A 20,376-nucleotide genomic window follows, 5' to 3' on the forward strand; every position below is an offset into this window, starting at 1 on the left:
ATAATTTTACGGATCATGAATACCTTCTTCCGCAAGCGAGCAAACAGGAAGTGGACATGGAAGAGCCCCAATGGCGAGACTAAAAGTGAAATAGACTTCATACTGTGCGCTCAGCCTGGCATCGTAGAGGATGTGGAGATCCTCGGAAAGGTCCGTTGTAGCGACCACGGAATGGTAAGGTCTCGTATTAGCTTAAATTTGAAATGAGAACGGAGGAAATTAGTGAAGCGGAAGTTCATTAATGAGTTGGCATTAAGTGGGAAAATGGAGGAATTCAGGATTTTTCTGCAGAACACATTTTCCGCTTTGACTGAAGATGACGACCGTAATTTTGAAACAATGAACGATCATCTCACAGCTATCATTACGGAGTGTGCCTTAAAAGTAGGCAGTAGGATGGTTCGACAAGATACAGGGAAGCTATCTGAGGAGACTAAAGATGTGATTAAGAAACGGCAAAGCACGAGGATGGCCCCACCGTGGTGGCTCAGTGGTTATGGTGCTCGGCTGCTGAACCGAAAGACATGGGTTCGATCCTGGCCGTGGCAGCCGAGTTTCGGTGAAGGCGAAATTCTAGAGGCCCGTGTGCTGTGCGATGTCAGTGCACGTTAAAGAACCCCAGGTGGTCGAGATTTCCGCAGCCCTTCACTACGGCGTCCCTCATAGCCTGAGTTGCTTTGGGACATTAAACCTTAATGAACCAATAAACCAAACCAAAGCATGAGGACGTCTTCCCTTTTGTATTTTTCGTATATAAACCTAACCACTTTCCTAATGACTTTTTCAAGGACCATTATGTCCTTGTTCATGTACGGGTCCCACATGACTGAAGAATATTCAAGTAAAGACCGCACACCAGTTTCATAAGCCAATTTTTTCATGTGTTCCGGGGCAGTTTTTAGCTTTCTTCGTAAAACCCATAGCTTTCGCCATGCAGCTGTAAAAATATTAGTAATGTGTGACGACCATTTTAACTTACTGTGGAGTGTTACACCTAAATATTTATATTTCTTACCTTCCAAAATCATTACCGCGAAGAAGGTAAGGCAGCAAACTGGGGGCTTTTTTCTAGTTATATGTAAGACAACAGTTTTTTGCACTATTGAGTTCCATAGTTCATTTCAGGCACCATTCTTCAATGGCAAAAACTGCTTTTTGTACAGAGCTGTGGTCATATTCGGATGAAATTTGTTTAAACACAACACAGTCGTCTGCGAATAACTTAACAGAAACATCTTCAGTTAATGGAGAAAACCTACGTAATTTGCAATTCGCTGATGACATTGCCTTGCTAAGTCACTCAGGACATGAACTGCAAAGCATGATCAATGAGTTAGACAGGCAGAGCATAACGTTGGGGCTAAAAATTAACTTGCAGAAAACCAAAGTAATGTTCAATAGCCTTGCAAGGGAACAGCAGTTCGCAATTGGTAGCGAGGTGCTGGAAGTAGTAAGAGAATATGTCTACTTAGGGCAGGTAGTGACCGGAGATCCGGATCATGGGAGGGAAATAACTAGAAGAATAAGAATGGGGTGGAGCGCATATGGCAGGTTCTCTCAGATCATGAATGGTAGCTTACCAATATCCCTGAAGAGAAAAGTATACAACAGCTGTAACCTACCGGTACTCACCTATGGGGCAGAAACTTGGAGGCTAACAAAGAGGGTCCAGCTTAAGTTAAGGACAACACAGCGAGCCATGGAAACGAAAATGTTAGGTGTAACGTTAAGAGATCGGAAGCGGGCGGAGTGGGTGAGGGAACAAATGCGGGTTAATGACATCCTAGTCGAAATCAAGAGGAAGAAATCAAGTGGGCTTGGGCAGGGCATGTAATGCGAAGGCAAGATAACCGCTGGTCCTCAAGGTTAACGGAGTGGATTCCAAGAGAAAGCAAACGTAGCAGGGGACGGCAGAAAGTTAGGTGGGCGGATGAGGTTAAGAAGTTTGCGGGGATACAGTGGCCACAACTAGCAAAGGACAGGGTTAATTGCAGAGACATGGGAGAGGCCTTTGCCCTGCAGTGGGCGTAGTCAGGCTGCTGCTGATGATGATGGTGTTAGAAAGATGATATCATCCGCATACTGATACACTTTACCTTTTCGGATTACTGAAATGAAATCGTTCACAAATATGTTGAAGAGAAGAGGCGATAAAAGTGACCCTTGAGGGACACCGGCACCAAGGGATAATTTTGGCGCTCGGCTGCTGACCCGAAAGACACGAGTTCGATCCCTGCCGCAGTGGCCGAATTTTGATGGAGGCGAAATTCTAGAGGCCTGTGTGCTGTGCGATGCCAGTGCACGTTAAAGAACCCCAGGTGGTGAAAATTTCCGGAGTCCTTCACTACAGCGTCCCTCATAGCCTAAGGAACGTTAAACCCTAATAAACCAAACCAACCAAGGGATAGTTTGCTGCTATAGTATTTGGTACCTATAACAATGATTTGTGACCTTTTGGTGAGATAGTTTTGAAGTAGAGTATAGAAGGGGCTCCTAAAACCAGTAAGATATAATTTGGAAAGTAATATGTCATGGCAAACTGTATCAAAGGCTTTGGTTATGTCGAGAAACAAATAATAATAGTTTGTTTTAGATTATAGCGCTTCCCGTCTTTCGTTTGTCTTTGTCCCGTCTTTGAGCCTTGTGTTGTGTCTTTTTTCGCGCCTGTAACGAAAGATGAACAGTTACCAACTTGCCCAGCGAGACGTTCTTTTAAGCTATACTCTTCTCAGTTCTCTGGAATATTCTTCTCAATAATATCTGGAAAAGTTTCCTTTTTGGACCCTGGCTGGCTAGGCATTTTTGACTTTTAGGTTCTAGAATATTGATCCAAGCGATTGAGCCCTAGTTGACAGTGAGAGACCAACTCCTTTAGTGCATCTGAGTCAGAAGAGAATGCTTTTAAGGATTTGTTTTCCTCCTTTAGGGCAGGACGCTATTGTTTGCTACAGTAGTGTGTACGTTGTGTGCCTCTTCTTGGAGCTCCTTCTGTCAGAGTGTTGGAGGGCAAAAAAAGGCCCTTGGCCCCGCCAAATAGGAGGCTGCTTTGCCGTGCATAGCTGGAATTGTAGGTCGCAAGAACAACTGCACTGCTTGCTGCAGACTGAGAGATGAGTGCAACAAGTTTCTGTGCAGCTTGTGGTTGCAAGTGGTTGTGCGTCCTTTGTCTTTGTCTCACATGTGCAGAGATGGTAAAATTGCGCTCAGAATGAAATTTAGTGACATTTCAACCGTTTGGAGCAAGTCCGGCTCTCCTGCACAAGGGTCAAGCGAGCACAGTTTTAATGGCGTAGCAAAAGTATCTTGGACCTTTTTGACACACGGTTCATGCCATGGTGAATATATGCATGTTTAATTACATGGAATGTGGGAGTGGGCTTTGTCCTGTGTGGTTAGGCTGCAATGGAAGCAGTGGAGAAGGCTTTTTCTTGAGTGATGCACAAGGGCGTCCACAGAACTTTTTTTTGGGGGGCGGGGGGGCACCAGATAGCCGGGTATGAGGGAGGCGGTAGGTTAGCACCAAAAAGGAACTATTTGTTGTCTAAACTGCGCACATGAAACAAAAATTAGAAACAGCAAGTTAGTGCTAGGCTCGGAGAACAAACATTGGAATTTATTAATGAACAAAGAATTGAACTCAATAAGCAAAATGTGATAACTTAATATCACCTAAGCATGCTAATTAAGCTGTGTAGTTGTTTTCTACTACTGCGCAAACAATATCCATAATTCCAGGGTGGTGGAGAATGGGCGGGGGGGCCAACCCCCCCCCCCCCCCCCCCCCCCCCCCCCCCTCTTCCGGATGCCCATGGTGATGCATGCGCTGAGAAAGTAAAAAGTGAAGCCTGCCTTCAGCATTGTTGCGGGGGCGGAAGGAGAGCAAACACTGCATGGTTTTTGTGGTCGTGATTGTGTTTTCTCTGCTGCTGCTGCTGACTGCTGACTGCCTGCCTGCCTTTTCCAGAGTTCTCCCATCTCCGGTGTAGCCCAAGGTGGGCCTTTGTCTCCCAGAGCGCGGCGAGGCGTGACCTCACAGGTGAGTGTTTTTCTCTTGCTGGTGCACTGTTCTCTCTCTGCCATGCACACACCGGTCTGACTTATAACGGCTGGACTTTGGAACTGAGCAAGGTGAATGGCATGGCACCTGTGCACCCTTGTGTCCTTGTGCTACTTCTGCACTGCAGCAGGAAGCTCGTGCCTGGATATTCCGGCATGCTTGGTGCCTGCTTTTAGTGAATACTAGGGGTGTGGGAACATTGGAACTAGTCAATACGGATGCCAAGAAAAAATGGCTTTGCATGTGTGAAAAAAATATTTCAGAAAAAGATGAATAGGAAAATGTTGTAGCCATTATAAATATTGTAGGGTCCCTGCGACTGAAATAAACAAAAGTAGGCTTACTCAGCAGCATATAAAAAAACAATGAATACTACTTGATTAGACATAACAGTATTTATTTATTTATTTATTTCAAGTTACCCTCTTGGCCCAGAGGGCATTACAGAGGGAGAGTGATGCAGTGGAAAAAAAAACAAAACAGTGCAACATACATAACAAACAGTTCCAAAGAATGTAACAGAGACAAAAAAAATTAACAGAGGCTAATGTTATGGCAAAGTATTTCGGGAAAGTGGGATAAATAATACAAAAAAACAACATATACAAAAAGACAGGCGAAACTGAATACAGGCTTGAACAGGGGATTATCCCCGGGGCTCGGAGGGTAACAATCTAAGAACTAAACAGAAAGCACTGACATTGTATGAGAAACATAGCTAATGAGTGGCAACACTCGTTAATGTTGGCTACTAAAAATGGAGAAGAAAGTAGATAACATTATGAAACTACATAAAACACACAACAATATAACTGAAAATTTTCAAACTAAAGGAGTTAGTAATGTAATGTAATGTAATGTAAAGTAATGTAAGTTTGTAATGTAAACATAAGTTTTTCCTGAAAACTTCGACACTGTTTGTAAGCACACTGTTTGTAAGCATGTAACCTGTAATGTGGTCATGCAAAATCAACAACAAAGTCAAATGCCTCAATTGACATTCAGAAAAAGCAGCGCAAGAAAGACATGGACAAAAACGAGACGACAAGGACGGGTGCTGAACCTACAACAGCTTTTATTGTGACAGAATTCACTCTTATACGCATTCTGTACAGCCGTGGCTATCGTTCACGCATAGGCAAATAGGTCAGCTCTTTTTTGAAAGAGGGTGACAGAGGAGGTGCTGGCACAGCCCTCCTCTTGGATGGCCAAATTGGATTGCTAGATATTCGATTTCACTTTAAAGACGATGTTGTATGCTGGTGCTGTGAACCGCGTGTCAAAATACCACTTCGGCCTTTCAATTCCGCCCACTCAAGGCTCGTTGAATGAGCTATTGCCACGTCGTGCCTCAAGAACGCTCTCGGCAAAACTTGCCCGCATCTTATATCAGAAGCGTTGCACCGTCAAGCTCAAAGACTGCTGAGCGCTGGCTGCCCTCACCTCCTCCTGGTCTCAGTCGCTGAAGGCCTCATGAAAACGATGCGCGCAGAAAGGTGCAAACGTGCAATGCCCGCACACAGCATAGGCAGAAGGTAGCTTACATACACACACACTGCCGCTCAATCTGAAAAAGGCAGGCCAGCGTTACGACGTGAAAGTCACTTTTAAATTTTCTTTTTCCCGAAAACTATTGACGAATGGCACGCCCTGCCTCTACAAGTGATATTGGCTGTTGATTTTGACAACACACTTTGTGAGCTATTTTAGATTGTATATGTGCTACACTGTTGTGTGAATGTGTTTTTCTGCCCTCCCTGCCTGGACCCAAATGAGGGTCTGCAGTATTGTGAAAATAAATAAAATAAAATAAATAAAATAAAGTCGTGTTCTGTGCTCCTCACAAGCTGTCCAAGCTTTGCAGGACAACTGATCCAGAGGCAAACCAGCAGCGTGGCTGTGGCGAAAAACACAGGCGACCTTTCGTTGACTGTGCAAAAGGCGCCGTATACCAGATTCCCTTAAGTTGTGGAAAAACATATGTTGGGCAGACCAGGAGATGCGTGAATGAGAGGTTGCGTGAGGGTGCCAGGAACGTAAAAAATGCACGCGAGGGAAAAGATTTTGAAGGCTTCCTCGCAAGTCATTGTCTTACTTGCAAGGATTGTTCACCTGCACTTGATGTTCCCCTCCGTTACCAGACAGAGCAATGAACGCATCGCAAGAGAATTTGTAGAATCTGAACAGATATGTGGTCGGGGGGGGGGGGGGGGGGGCTGTGCCAGCACCTCCTCTGTCACCCTCTCCCAAAAAGAGCTGACCTATTTGCTTATGCGTGAACGATAGCCACGGCTGTACAGAATGCGTATAAGAGTGAATTCTGTCACAATAAAAGCTTTTGTAGGTTCAGCACCCGTCCTTGTCGTCTCGTCTTTGTCCACGCCTTTTTTGCGCTGCTTTTTCTGAAGGATGGATATGTAGCAACACGCCCAGCTCACTGCATTTAGTTGGCATGGTTGCTTGTAAAAGCTCATTAATTTGTATTTAAAAAGACTGGAAGAAATGCCTGAATCATCCGAAGGTCGATTTAGAAGAGCGAATACAGTGTGCCACTGCCTGCGATCACTGACACCAAAGGCTGGCGAAAAGGGAAGGTGCGGCAGTGTGTGGTGGCGACAGTGCTGTGGAAGAAGACCACTGCAGAGGTCAAGCCAGCTCTCGGACTGCGCACAAGCGAGAGATAGCGCAGCAGCGCTTCTACAACAACTGCCTTGGCAGTGCCCTACTCCTCGAGACTCGGGCAGGGGTGCTGCACACAAAGAACTGGCAACCTCGGATTGCCGGCCAGGAGACAATGCGGACTTCTTGTGCAAGATGAGTGGGCAGGAAGAGGAGACGATCGAACATGTGGTTCTGATATGTCGATGATCCACCCCTGCCAACCGAGTGGATGTGCCCTTCCGCAGATGCTGGGTTTTGAATCAGGTCAACCGACAGGGGGCAGTGCGACCAACAGCGAAGTGAGTGCACATGAAGCCATTTCCAAGGCCAGGGCGGTCGAAACAACAAAGCGCCACCTTCAAAATTGGAATAGGCTGAAACGTTAGGTGGTGGTGACGACACGGCGGGACAGACTCCTCAACAGTGTCTCAAAGTTGGCTAGCACTTTGGTGTAATGCGCGCCCATTATAAAGGGTGTGGGGTTTTAATAATTGGGGCAGATATAAATACGTTCTCCCCACTTAACTGCAGCTGACCCAGTTTAAAACTGCGCGGGCCCCACCCTGTGGTGGCGTATACTACCGAGCGCATGCCGACCACGGCTGGCCTTGCTCTGCGGGAACAAAGGAACGACACTCTGGCTGACACAAGCAAGGCATTTATTGTTAACACAACAACAACGCCAGCTAGCAACAAAATACGCTGAGGAATCAGGGACATCCGACTCGCCAGCACGGTTACGAGCGAATGTTCACCCACGCTAGGGCAGAGGAAAACTCCGAGGCCGGACAGGACGAGATGCGGGAGAACGTTCCTCTCCACGAGGGTTCGTGCCAGGCGGCGAAGAGCGGAGCCTCACGCCGAATGTCAACGCGCTTCTCCGGCCCTGAGCAGAAGAGGACCATCTCTCCCCTGCACGCACGCAGCAAACACGCCATCCATGGCGCTCGTGCCGCTGCGACGCCAGCGCCCTCCCCTGTTAGCTAAAGTAAGACAGCTAAGGAGGGTGCACTGCGGGAAAGCGAACCACTGGGGACGAGTTGAGGGTGCACTGTGGGGAAGCGAACCACAGGGGACAAGTGCGTCCCCCAACGTCCATGGCTGCTTTGATGTCCATGTAGTATATGACATCCGTTATGAAAAAATACACATCCGTGTATTTTTTCATGTTTGCTTAATTACCTAATTACACCTCATCAATGAAATTTTTCCCACGGCTACATTTTTTCACGCAGTAGCTCTCACAATCGCACTTTCACACATTTATCTCCAGAGAACGATGTAATCATGCGGACAAATTTGTGGACACTTTTTGGTGACGTGACAGAGCCATATAATGCTCTCTCATTAATAAAAATGAGAAAATAACTCGAACGACACTTAACTTACACAACTCCACCGGTGCTGCGATGAGGAACGAAGACAGAGAAGGAAGGACAGGGACAGGTCCAGGTCACTTAAGTTAATGTCGTGGTGCACAGGCTATTTCGAAGCCGGGCTCCGTTTGGTACCGTTTTGAGTCTTTGGGCTGAGGAAAGAGTGAGAAGCTTTGAAGCTTGGGGAGATGTAAACAAGTGTGTTCAATGGCACTTTTTCGAAACTTACTTACATACTGTAGATAAAAGAGCGAAGAGTCATGAATGAAAAGGTCACATCATCGATGGACTGGATGAGCCTTTTCGATAGAGCCCACAATCTCCTTTTGCGCTCAGCACCGTCATACATGAGCCATATTTCCAAGATGGGCACCAATTAAAGCTGCACAGCACTGTAGCAGGCGCTCGTTGCAGAGTCAACCCGTGGTAATGGGAGAGGAGAATTCCTGTAATGCAGCAACAGTGGTGCAAGCGGCTCCGTGTCATCGAAGACATGTGTACTGTTGAGAGGAAAAATAACCTGCCAGTGCCAAACTGCATGTGCGTGATGAAACACTCCTGGTGCCGAGACCAGTGCCCATCTCAAGGAGCGCCGCGGTGGCTCAGTGGTTACGACGCTTGGCTGCTGACCCGAAAGACGCGGGTTCGATCCCAGCTGCGACGGCCGAATTTCGATGAAGGTGAAATTCCAGAGGCCCCTGTACTGTGCGATGTCAGCGCACGTTAAAGAACCCCAGGGGGGTCGAAATTTCCGGAGCCCTTCACTACGGCGTCCCTCATAGCCCGAGTCGCTTCGGGACGTTAAACCCCATATACCAAACCAAACCATCTCAAGGAGCACTACGCATTGCGTCAGCTTGGTACCATGAGTGTTTCGTCAAAACATACATATTGTCACGCGCTTTCACAGACCATCGACAGAAGAAACAAAAGATCAACGGTAAGACTGACCTGACCGGTTGAGGAAAAGGAAGAGAAAGAGCTGAAGGACGCTTGTAGGCTTCGTCGCCGTTGTGCTTCTATCGATCCCCCTCTGTAAATAAACCCCTGTGCGTGCTAAGCATGTAACAATATGTAAGAAAAATCATCAAAGCAGGTTTGCAGATGCTATTGAAGGGCTAGTTTATAAACTTCCACTATCTTGTGGCAAAATGTACCCTGGACAAACATGGCATTGCATGAATGACAGATTGAGTTAACACAAAAAGGACTTGACTAACTCCAAAGACAGCAACCTGCCGCTTCACTGCTCTGAATGCACAAAAGAATGTCAGAAAGTGTGTAAACCCATGTTTGATGAGTGCTGCACTTTCAAGAAGCAAGGACCGAACCACGAGGGAAATAATTCAAGCCCGAAGGATTTTAGCTCTGGGTGACCTGTGTGTTGGAACCCCTTCTCTTGCGTTATCTGGAAACATATTTGGCAAAGTGCGCAATATGTAATTAGTCTTTTCCTTTTTTTATTGCGCACAGTTTGCCACCTCTCGCACATCACGTCAAGTGTATGCATAAATTCAAGAATAAACGTGGTTGTAAGTCAGTGCTGTCCCTTCTGTCTGCGTCCGTGTCTTTCGCACTGTTTTAAGAAGATTCAATCCTCGATTACTTCACTTTTTTGAATGCTAGTGCAAAAACACTTGGCATGCTTTACCTGCAGCCTATATAGATTTGAATCCTTGAGTATCGTGAAATTCTCAAAAAGCGTTGCAGTTGCCTCTTAAGCCCACCTAATTGTCTGGAGTCATTTATATATGTTTCATTGCAACCTTTTCAGGCCCCAAGTCACCCTTTCACTTGGCTGTCTTCAGTATATATGCCCATATTAACATTTCATGTCTGATCGCGACAATATAAAATAAAGTTGCTTTACTCATTGTGAATGGGCTGCCGAAATCCGATTAAATGTCTCTGAAGTTTTGCAGCTGCTTCTGTCCAGTCTTGGCGAAGTGTGTAATCACTTGGCACAACATGAAGGGGGTTGAAACTGAACAGATGCTTCATTTGCATACCTGTAGCTGAGCTGTGAATTTAAAAAGATACAGCGGTTGGTGGCAGGCTCAGACTTTATCCAAAAGGAAAAAAACTGAACAGGACTGCTGGGTGGATGCCCGAACTGCCGCACGCATGATCTGGGCCTGAGTTTGGGACTGTGGTGTCATAGACCACCATGCTTATTGCAGACACATGAGGCCATGAATTATTTATTTAATTTCTCAGAAAATAGGTCCGTACTTTGTACTCTCCATTTCTGCAGCATTTAATTTCAGGCCGAATACTGCAGAATTGTGGTTGAATGTCTGGGAGTACACAGGGCAGTCTGTCCAGAAGAAGGCATCCATTGTGCTTACTTTCCACGTGTGCAATGAGAGAGCAACAGTGAGTGAAATGCGATTGAACAAAGGCCAGGGAAAGCATGAATGGCTGGCAGCCTTTAGTGATTGCTAATTGTGCAAGCCTCTGAGCTGTAGAAGCAGTGCTGACTATGGAGGTCGTCTCACCACAGGGTTGGACAAAATGGAAACAGTGGCGTGGCCCTTTTAGAGCGCAGCAGTTCTTCATTGCCAGCCAGTGGTGTGACGAAGCATTTGTGGTCCTCGGCAGCACGTACCTCGTTTTACACAGCATTTGCTTTCCCTGGGGAAGCTATTCTCGGACAATACAGGTGCGGCGATGCCATATGACATACGATGAGCAACATCTTGAAAACGTAGCAGCACAAAAAAACGGGGACAAAATAGACACAAGTATGACAGGATGTATGCTGCATTTACTATGCAAAAGCATCGAAGTTTGGGCCAGTTGGTATTGATTCATCTTGAAAATGTTCTTAAAGCGGCAAGCACTGATGCAAGTAACAGGCTACGCAGAAATAATCTTATTTTCCTTGGCTTAAATGACACCAAAGACGAGACATGGCAAGATTCAGAACAAGAAATACTAACACTGTGTGCGGACAAACTGAATCTTCATCTTGATTCCAGCACCATTGAACGTGCGCATCGCATAGGTAAATTCTCGAAATCGAAGCATCGCCCGATAATAGTTAAATTCACTCATTTCAAAACTAAGGAAAACATCCTGGCATGTGGAACTAAACTAAAAGGCACCAAAATTGCAATCAGGGAAGACTTTGCGGCTCCCATGCGGATGGCACGATCAAAATTATTGCAGTTTATCCGACCACAGAAATGCCCCTTCAAACTTCGATTCGACAAGCTTCACGTTGGCGACAAATGTTACGCTTTCGACTCCATTTCTAACAGCGTGATAGAAATCACCCAGATCACTGCATTCACTCCTGCAAGCAGTTCTACTAGCGATACTGCTTCGCATATCAATAATTGACGATCAGTTCGGCTTCCCGTATTTCCATCCCGGCACCAACCACCGTCATATACAAGTCTTAACATCGGATTCACCAACATACGCAGCATCATACCTAAGCGAAATCAGCTGCTCAGCTTCGTTGAAGATATTGCGCTGTCATCCTACTCTTAACAGAAACCTGGCTGAACGACAACATTAGTGACAATGAAGTTTTTTCTTATAACACAAATTACACATTGTACCGACGAGATAGGAACTATCGGAGGGGAGGGGGAGTTCTCGTGGCAGTGAAAAATTGCTTATCATCTTCACTCATAGGTCATGACGAAAACTTAGAACTTACATGGATACGTATCGGCAATGCGCCTCCCAAGGCGATCTTTGGCATATGTTATCGGCCACCTGATTTCATCCCATCCTTCTGTGATCTCTTAGATCAGGCCCTAACCGATATTGAAAATACATTTCCTGGCATACCTATCTTTTTGTTTGGCGACTTCAATTACCCTAATATCAATTGGTCTCTCATGTCTACCTCAAATGGTTCGTCAGCCGACTCCAGACAATTTATCGACCTTGTGCTAGATCATTACCTCCAGCAAATGGTATCATGGCCTACTAGAGGCGATAACACTCTAGACCTCGTGCTCACGTCATCCCCTGATAGTGTAACAGGTATAAAACTCCTGCCCGGTATCAGCGATCACAACCTGCTTCACATTACCATTTCATTAGCTATCAAAAAGCGATCACCCACAAGAAAACTAATCACGGATTACAAAAGAGCAAACTTTGAAAGCATTAATCACAGACTTGATGAGTTTTTGGAAACTTTCCACAGTTCTTATTTAACTCGCACGGTAAATGCTAATTGGGAGTTGTTTAAGAACACATTAGTCAACTTAAAAAACCAGTACATTCCTACAATTCTGGTAAAATCTGACAATAACAACCCCTGGTTTAATAAACGCCTCAAATCACTACTAAATTGAAAAAAAACGACTTTACAGGACTGCAAAGGAGAGCAAAAATCCTGAAAAATGGAACCGGTACCACTTATGCGTACAACAGTACCTAAAGGAGCTAGCTGAGGCTAAGAAGAAATTCCAAACATCTGACTTGCTTTTAATTCTGAGATCCAACCCGAACAAATTCTGGCGTCTTCTATCGAACAAATCCCGTCCTAGCCAAATCGAACTCGCAGATCCCGGTGGCGACACTATTGACCCTGAGAGATGCGCAACCGCACTAAACGACTACTTCGTTTCTGTTTTCACGCCCGCTAACATCACCCCTGTCAATCACACACCTATCATTCGTTCACACCCCATGACAGATATCGAAATTAATGCACAGGGCATATCAAACCTGATTAGCTCACTTCCGCTGTCAGTATCGGGTGGCTGCGACGAAATCAACAGCAAATTGTTAAAAAACACTGCATCATTGTCGAGCCGCATACTCTGCCTAATCTTTTCTCAATCACTGGACACTGGGAACATACCTGACGACTGGAAAAAAGCCCGAATAATACCGGTTTTTAAATCAGGTGACCGTTCAAGCCCATTTAACTATAGCCCAATATCCCTAACTAGTATTCCTTCAAAACTCTTTGAACATATTATAGCATCTAACCTTATGGCACACCTTGAATCAATTAACTTCTTCCATCCTCAACAGCATGGTTTCAGGAAACTATATTCATGTGAAACGCAACTAGCCGAATTTACTCATGATCTATTGCAGTACATGGATGACCATTACCAGATCGATTCCATCTTTTTAGATTTTTCGAAGGCGTTTGATCGTGTCCCTCATAATCACTTGTTGCTAAAGTTGTCCGGCCTTGGTTTAACACAAAAACTGTTATCATGGTTAGAGCACTACGTGAAAGGACGTGTTCAGTGCACACGCGCTAACAATTGCACATCTCCTCTCTCGAGCGTGACATCCGGTGTTCCTCAGAGCGCCGTGTTGTCCCCATTACTGTTCCTAATTTACATCAATGATCTGCCCTCCAACATCAAATCTAAACTGAGATTGTTCGCCGATGATTGCATCGTATACCGCGCCATAACTAACCAAGACGACACGTGCACCCTCTAACGAGAACGCTATCTCACTTTGGTGTGAAACATGGCTCATGCCTTTAAACACGCCCAAATGTAAAGTCATGACATTTTCCCGCCTTCGCAACCAGATTAAGACCACCTACTACCTCAACTCTACACCCGTTGCCTACACATCATCATACAAATATCTTGGCCTGCACATGACACCATCGCTATCATGAATTACACATATTGAAACCATTTGCTCCGAAGCCTCACGCGTTCTTGGCTACATGCGGCGCAGTCTCTTCGACTCATCCTCAGACATCAAAAAGCTAGCATATCTCACATTCGTCAGACCACCTGGAACCTGTCACAATCATACCTCGCCGCTAACCTCGAAGCCATTCAAAACCCTGCAGCACGATTTATCACCTCGAACTATTCGAGAAATTCCAGCGTCACCTCAATGAAAAGAGACCTCGACTTGCCGTCCCTTGCATCACGCCGCATCATATCTCGTTTGTGCCTTCTTCACACATTCTATTATCACCCTCGGTCCAGACGTGAGCTACTAACAACACCACTAAGAATATCTTCCCATTTAAGCCACAGCCAGTCTCTTGCACGAATTTCCACCCGCACCCTTGCAATGAGTAGCCTCATTTTTCCCTCATGCATTAGTCTTATGGAATTCCTTACCCAAAAACATAGCCGAATGCACAGATAAGAATCAATTCCGTAATAAGCTAAAACTTCAGCCATCCTGAATAGACTGCCCCCTTTGTACTCTCTTGTTACTTAGTTTAGTTGCATTTCTGCGCCTGAGCGTAATTTTGTTTCTCTTCCACTTGCTTGGTCGCTGTTATTTGACTTAGATGTATGTCTGCATTTTTTACTGTATTTTTTTCTTGCTTTTGTTTTTGCTTGCCTTCATTGTATTTTTGTATTTTGCTCTTCGCATTTTTCCACGTTCAAGAATTTGTACATCATGTTAATTCGCCTCCCCCTTATGTAATGCCCTCGGGCCCTTAAGGAGAAAATAAATGAAATGAAATGAAAAACGTGTCTATTTTGTCCCCGTTTTTTTGTGCTGCTACATTTTCAAGATGGATCAATACCGACTGGCCCAAACTTCGGTGCTTTTGCATAGAAGAACCACAGCACAGGTGGTTGCGCATGTGCATGCTCACCTTGGCCGTACTGCTTGTCATTCTCAACACACGACGTGGACTGCTGCTGTGGCACCGCAGGAAGACCTTGAAAATGAGGACTGCTGCAGCCTCAGTACGAGGTCCTGAAATGGCAGATGAGCAGTCACCAGTCCACAGGGTACAACGTACCTTGTTGCCATCTCCCCACAAATCTGCAGTTTTCGCGGTGCCACCGATCAGACTACCGCGCAAAAGGGGCACAGCTTCGGCGAGAAAATGGCAGCGGGGGCCAGATTGCTCTGACCACATGTAGCCAAACTGACCTCCGTGGTGGCCCAAAAGTAGCCAAAAAGCTTACCTTTTTTTTTTTTTTTTGTGAGGTAACTCCACAGGCTGAATCCATGAAAGATCAAACTGCCCAAATATTTGAGATACTTAATATTCTTGATTATTTTATATATTGTGCACACATTATTCAGTATGCCAACAGTGAATTTTTTTTTGCTGGAATAATGATATTTCTGTAGAAAAAAAATTATAAACGATGTCGCAGCAGAGGCACTGTTTTCACATACATTTTGCAAATTCGCAATGACCTAAGAATCGAGATGTGAAAGCCGCCGTGCATATATTTTTCATGCTACAAGTACAGGTGAGAAAGAAAATATCTGAGGCGTATTTCCGCCATTGTGAAGAACCTGTAGCTTGATAGAAAGAATTTTTAAAATGACACAAGTCTCAAATGAGGCTACTTTCAAGAATTTTTTCCTTCTGCAAATATAAAGGACATCTCTTTCAAATTTGTGCAATAAATAAGCATCGAGGTGCTAAACAAGTGTGTAGAGTTTCATTGTTATATAATGTAGGGAAGCACAAGAAATATTGTCCTAAGTCTGGCATTTTTGAATATAGTCGTGCTTTTCAAAAATCAAAGGAAAAAAACCTCACCTCCAATTTTTCTTGAAACTCCTGAAACAAGGCTCTAGAAGGAGGAGAGAAATAATACGAAACGACATGTTGCATTACTTTGTTTCTACAGTACTATCCAAGCTCAGACGTTTTAGCTTCTTCAGTATCGGCAGGAACGCCTGAATGCAGGGCCGGAAGCAGCAAACATGCCCTCCGCTGCTCTGAATTTTTCTTAGGATGCCTTTTCTATCAAGAGCATCTCGGAAGAAGATGTTTAAGAAGAGCCCATGTCCCTCGCATTCAAATGAAGCAGGCTTCTTTCACCAAAGCTGTTGCAACATTACTTTCAAAACATTTTGCCAAATTTCATTCGTAGCGCCACCCCAGAAGCTTTGGAATTTTTTAAGCAAAGAAAGAAAATTCCTGCCTGCGATGATGCATAAGGGCATGTTGCTCACCAACAAAAAAGATATTGCTGACAAGTTAAATTCATGTTTTCACAGTGTGTTTTCCCAACCTGCAAATAATTTTGCAACTCATGATTCTTGTTTCCAGCCTGTGCACGATCTGGTATCGCAACCTGGTATTTTTGCAATGCTATTGAGTCTGAAAGCAAAGGCAACTCCTGGGCCTGACGAAATACCTAATTCATTTTTTCATCGCTATGCTGAGATGGTTTCGCACTTTCTTGCTATCATCTTTCGTGCTTCTCTTTTGTCTTTAAGTCTACCACCCGATTGGAGGGTGGCCCGTGTCGTTCCCATACACAAAGCAGGTGATGCCGCATTATTTAATAATTACCGTCCCATATCGTTGACCTCCTCATGCTGCAAACTTCTTGAACATATCGTAGCCAATTACATTGAAACATTTCTTGATTGCAACAACAAGTTATCAGCTTTCCAGCATGGTTTTCACAATGGCTTTTCTACGGTCACCCAACTCACATCCGTAATTCACAATTTCGCTCACGTTCATGAAAATTCTGGCCAAATAGATGCAATATTTGTAGATTTTAAGAACGCTTTTATTTATTTATTTACAGTACCCCTAAGGGCCCTCGCGCGAGGGTGTAGCGCCCGGCGACGCTATAAAGCGCAGGCGCTGCGATCGGCGTTCCCGCGACAGAAGAAAATAAAGAACGACAGCGCGTGCTCGGAGCGCACGCCCGGCACGCGCAGTCCGGAACTAGAAGCCTGCCACGCTGGTCGTCTCTCTCTGGTGCTCCGCTGCGACCCCGCAAAAATCTCAACAGTGGTGACCTGGCGAACCGTGCCTTCTATCTCAGCGGCGTTCCAGCATGGCGTACTGGCAGCACCCAAGTTTCGACCCGCCGCTCCCGGCGTTCCGGCCTGCAGGCGTCGGCGGGTGGTTCGCCCAACTGGAGGCTGCGATGTACCTGAACGGCATCACCATCCAGCCGTTCAAACACGAAGTCCTTTGCGACATCCTCCCGCCCGACCTCCTGCGTCGGCTCACCTACTCTGCCTTCGGCGGCCGGCCATACGATGCGCTGCGTGCGGCCGTCTTGGCCGACTTCGGCGCCTACTACGTTCCGCCGCCGCTCTACGACGCAGCGGACCCGTTTTCGCCGCCGCCAGCCTCTGGCCCTGCACCGGCCTCGCTCGCGCCCACGCAGCCTTCATCAGAACCCGGCCCGCCTCAGCAGCCCCTCGCCGCATCGCCGCCACTCCCGTCCAGCGTCTCCAGCCCGGCTGTCTCTCTCGACGCCACACCAGGTGGGATCCGCACGAGCTTCGCCTCGCGTCCTTCTCCCACTACTATCCGACCCGCGTCTCTGGCTTTGCCTCCGTGCGCTTCAGTGGCGTTGTCGCCAGAGCCTCCTGCAGCCAAAGACGACTCTGCGGCAGCAGCCGAGCCGACATCTCCATCTACCTCGTCACTACCGCCAGCAGCTCTGCAGGCCTCTTCTGTGCGGTTGAAGCCGTCGCCCGCTGATGCTAAAGAGCCCTCGACAACGACCAAGCCTGCTTGTCACACTCCCAGCCCCTCAGAAGGTCCGCAGAGCACTACTCGTCATCAGGAGCAGGATGAGAAAGCCAACCCGATGACAGCAGTAACAAGCACGGCGATCGCCTCCAGCCCCACTTTGCCTGGAACAGTTCCTGACCCAGAGTCAGCGCTTGCTCTCAAGCCCGACCATGCCCACACGCGCATCAGCACTGGCCAGTCGCTCCGGACGGGCACTCCCGCTTTACCCCAGCACCTGGAATTGAACCCAGCAACTTCCTCCGTCATCACCACAGCTGTCACCGTTGTCTCGTCGGTCACACCTGTGCCAACCCCAGTGGCCGGACCGCACTGCTCGCGCCCTACATCAGGGACACCTGAGCCATGTAAGCCAGCCATTTCCACCTATTTGGACGCCTTGAAGCTGGCGCTACAGCAGCGACACGACACCACGCTAAAGACCGCATCTGTCCACGGAGCCGTTTCGACCGCTCCCTTGCTTGTGACGGCGTACTCTGTGTGCCAGCTTCCCGCCGACATCAGCTGCAACGGTCCAGCACCAATGACACTTGTGCCAGCGGGCAGCACTACAGTCGCTGACGGCCCCACCATGGCCTCCATTGCCCTAATATGCTTTGTCAGCTCGGCACTCTGCCTCATTCGCCCGTTGCGCAGCACCCAGGCTCGTCCACCTGAGCCCGTGCACTCCACCCGACAGCTCTTCCCGGCCCCCGACATGAACTTACCGGACCTTGTAGCTACCCCGTGGGGACACTGTTACTCCAGCTGCCTGCTTGCCTGCCGTGGCTACTCCATCTCTGCCCCGTCGGCGCGTATATTTCGACGTTCCGTCTAGGCGGGGGGCCCTGTAGCGCCCGGCGACGCTATAAAGCGCAGGCGCTGCGATCGGCGTTCCCGCGACAGAAGAAAATAAAGAACGACAGCGCGTGCTCGGAGCGCACGCCCGGCACGCGCAGTCCGGAACTAGAAGCCTGCCACGCTGGTCGTCTCTCTCTGGTGCTCCGCTGCGACCCCGCTAATACCTCAACAAGGGTATTACATAGGGGGGGGGGGGGGGAGATATGGCACAGGCATTTGAACAAAATACACGTAATAATGAATTAAAACTAGTAATGCACACAAATAACACAACAAACGACGCAGAATAAAATACTGCGCTCGGGTGGACGTCAATGAGTAATTACTCCCTTATAATAAAATACTCAGTAAATGCACATAATACAACAAAAATACAAAATCTGTTAGTATATGGTTTGCTTTAACGATTGCTGAAATGATTGTAGGTTAACCTCAGTAGCTATGTGTGATGGCAAGTTATTCCAATTGTGATGACGAAGAAGTGCCCACGCGGCAGCGGGACTGCGCTCGGCGAGTGCGCGCTTCCTGTTGGTGCGATTGGAACGACTGACTGCCAGTGGATGCCGTTCAGCGCTTTGTGCTCTGTGCCGTGCTGTGCTTTGTGTTCTGTGCCCGGAAAACCCATTACAAAATCTATTATAGTGCGAGGAATGAATGATTTCGCGTAGAGCGATGAACGGCATGTGATGCGTTTTATTTTGTTATCATGGTCGCGGCGAGGAAAGACTGCAGGGTGTGGCAAAAAGGAGTCGTCGTGGAGGGTGGGATGGTGATACAGTTTGTGAAGTAAGGTTAGGCGAGCGAAATGGCGTCGACATGATAGCGGTTCCAACTAGGCACGTTGTTTTAATGCTGTGACACTGGTGAAGCGTGAATAATCTGAAATGATGAATCGAACAGCACGGTTTTGCAGGGATTCAAGGTTGTTAATGATGTAAGCTTGTTTAGTGATTTAGTTCCGCACAGTAAACTTATCCATAAACTTGAAACTATAGGTCTTCCTTCTTTTATTGTTAACTGGGTTGTGGCTTATTTATCTAACCGATATCAATATGTTAGTACCAATGCTCATTGTTCTTACAAACTTCCGTCCACTTCTGGTGTCCCGCAAGGCAGTGTCCTTGGGCCTCACCTGTTTCTTATCTATATTAATGACATTACCGACATCATCACTCATCCTGTTAAAATTAGGTTGTTTGCCGATGATTGTGTTTTGTTTAATGAAGTTCCATGTGACAAGATTTTACTTAATCATAACCTCCATAATGTTAGTGAATGGTGCGTTAAATGGGGGATGGAACTAAACGCTGACAAGACAGTATTTATGTGGATCACTAATAAAAGAAACAGTAACTCCTTTTGATATAATCTTCCCACCGGGCACCTTTCAGAAGTCAAAGAATACAAGTACCTAAGAACAACACTAACGAATAATCTTAGTTGGAATAAACATATTGACACCGTATGCTCTTCTTCGTTTTGCAATCTCTGTTTTCTTCGGCACAAGTTAAAACAAGCTCCCCCTAACGTTAAGCAATTGGCATGTTACACCATGATTAGACCAAAACTTGAGTATGCATGCACTGTTTGGGATCCTCACACAAAGACTAACATTAATGCCCTTGAAAGAATTCAGCGCAAAGCAGTTCGGTTTATATTTTCTAAATATCGCACCACTGACTCACCATCTGCTCTGTTGCTTCAACATCATATACAGTCCCTTGAAACTCGGCGTAGAATACTAAGGTTAAGATTTCTCTTTCTATTGAAAGCTAAGAAACTGTCAATGGCACCTGATTTGTATCTCCAACCGATAACGTCCAGGTCAACCAGAAACAGGCACACTGAATCGTTAAAACCTTACTTTGCTAGAACTAACATATTCAAATTCTCTTTTTTTCCCCATGCCATTGCCGAGTGGAATCGGCTACCATTGTCATCAGTAGTTGACATTGGTGCCATTGAACAGGCCGTTCATTGAATTGTTTTTG

General features: G+C 46.4%; 1 protein-coding gene across 1 annotated transcript in view; it reads left to right on the forward strand.

Moving 5' to 3' along the window:
• The window catches only part of LOC149367631 (DENN domain-containing protein 2D-like), a 174,956-nt gene that overhangs the window by 38,226 nt on the left and 116,354 nt on the right, over positions 1-20,376 (forward strand). The window contains exon 2 of the mRNA XM_089575130.1: positions 3,965-4,036. Within this exon, the coding sequence (XP_089431256.1) occupies positions 3,965-4,036 (72 nt within the window). The remainder of the gene's footprint in view (positions 1-3,964; positions 4,037-20,376) is intronic.

This window comes from Amblyomma mixtum, chromosome 1 (assembly GCF_055824585.1).
Source record: "Amblyomma mixtum isolate Tamu chromosome 1, ASM5582458v1, whole genome shotgun sequence".
In the NCBI taxonomy this organism is placed as follows: Eukaryota; Metazoa; Arthropoda; class Arachnida; order Ixodida; family Ixodidae; genus Amblyomma; species Amblyomma mixtum.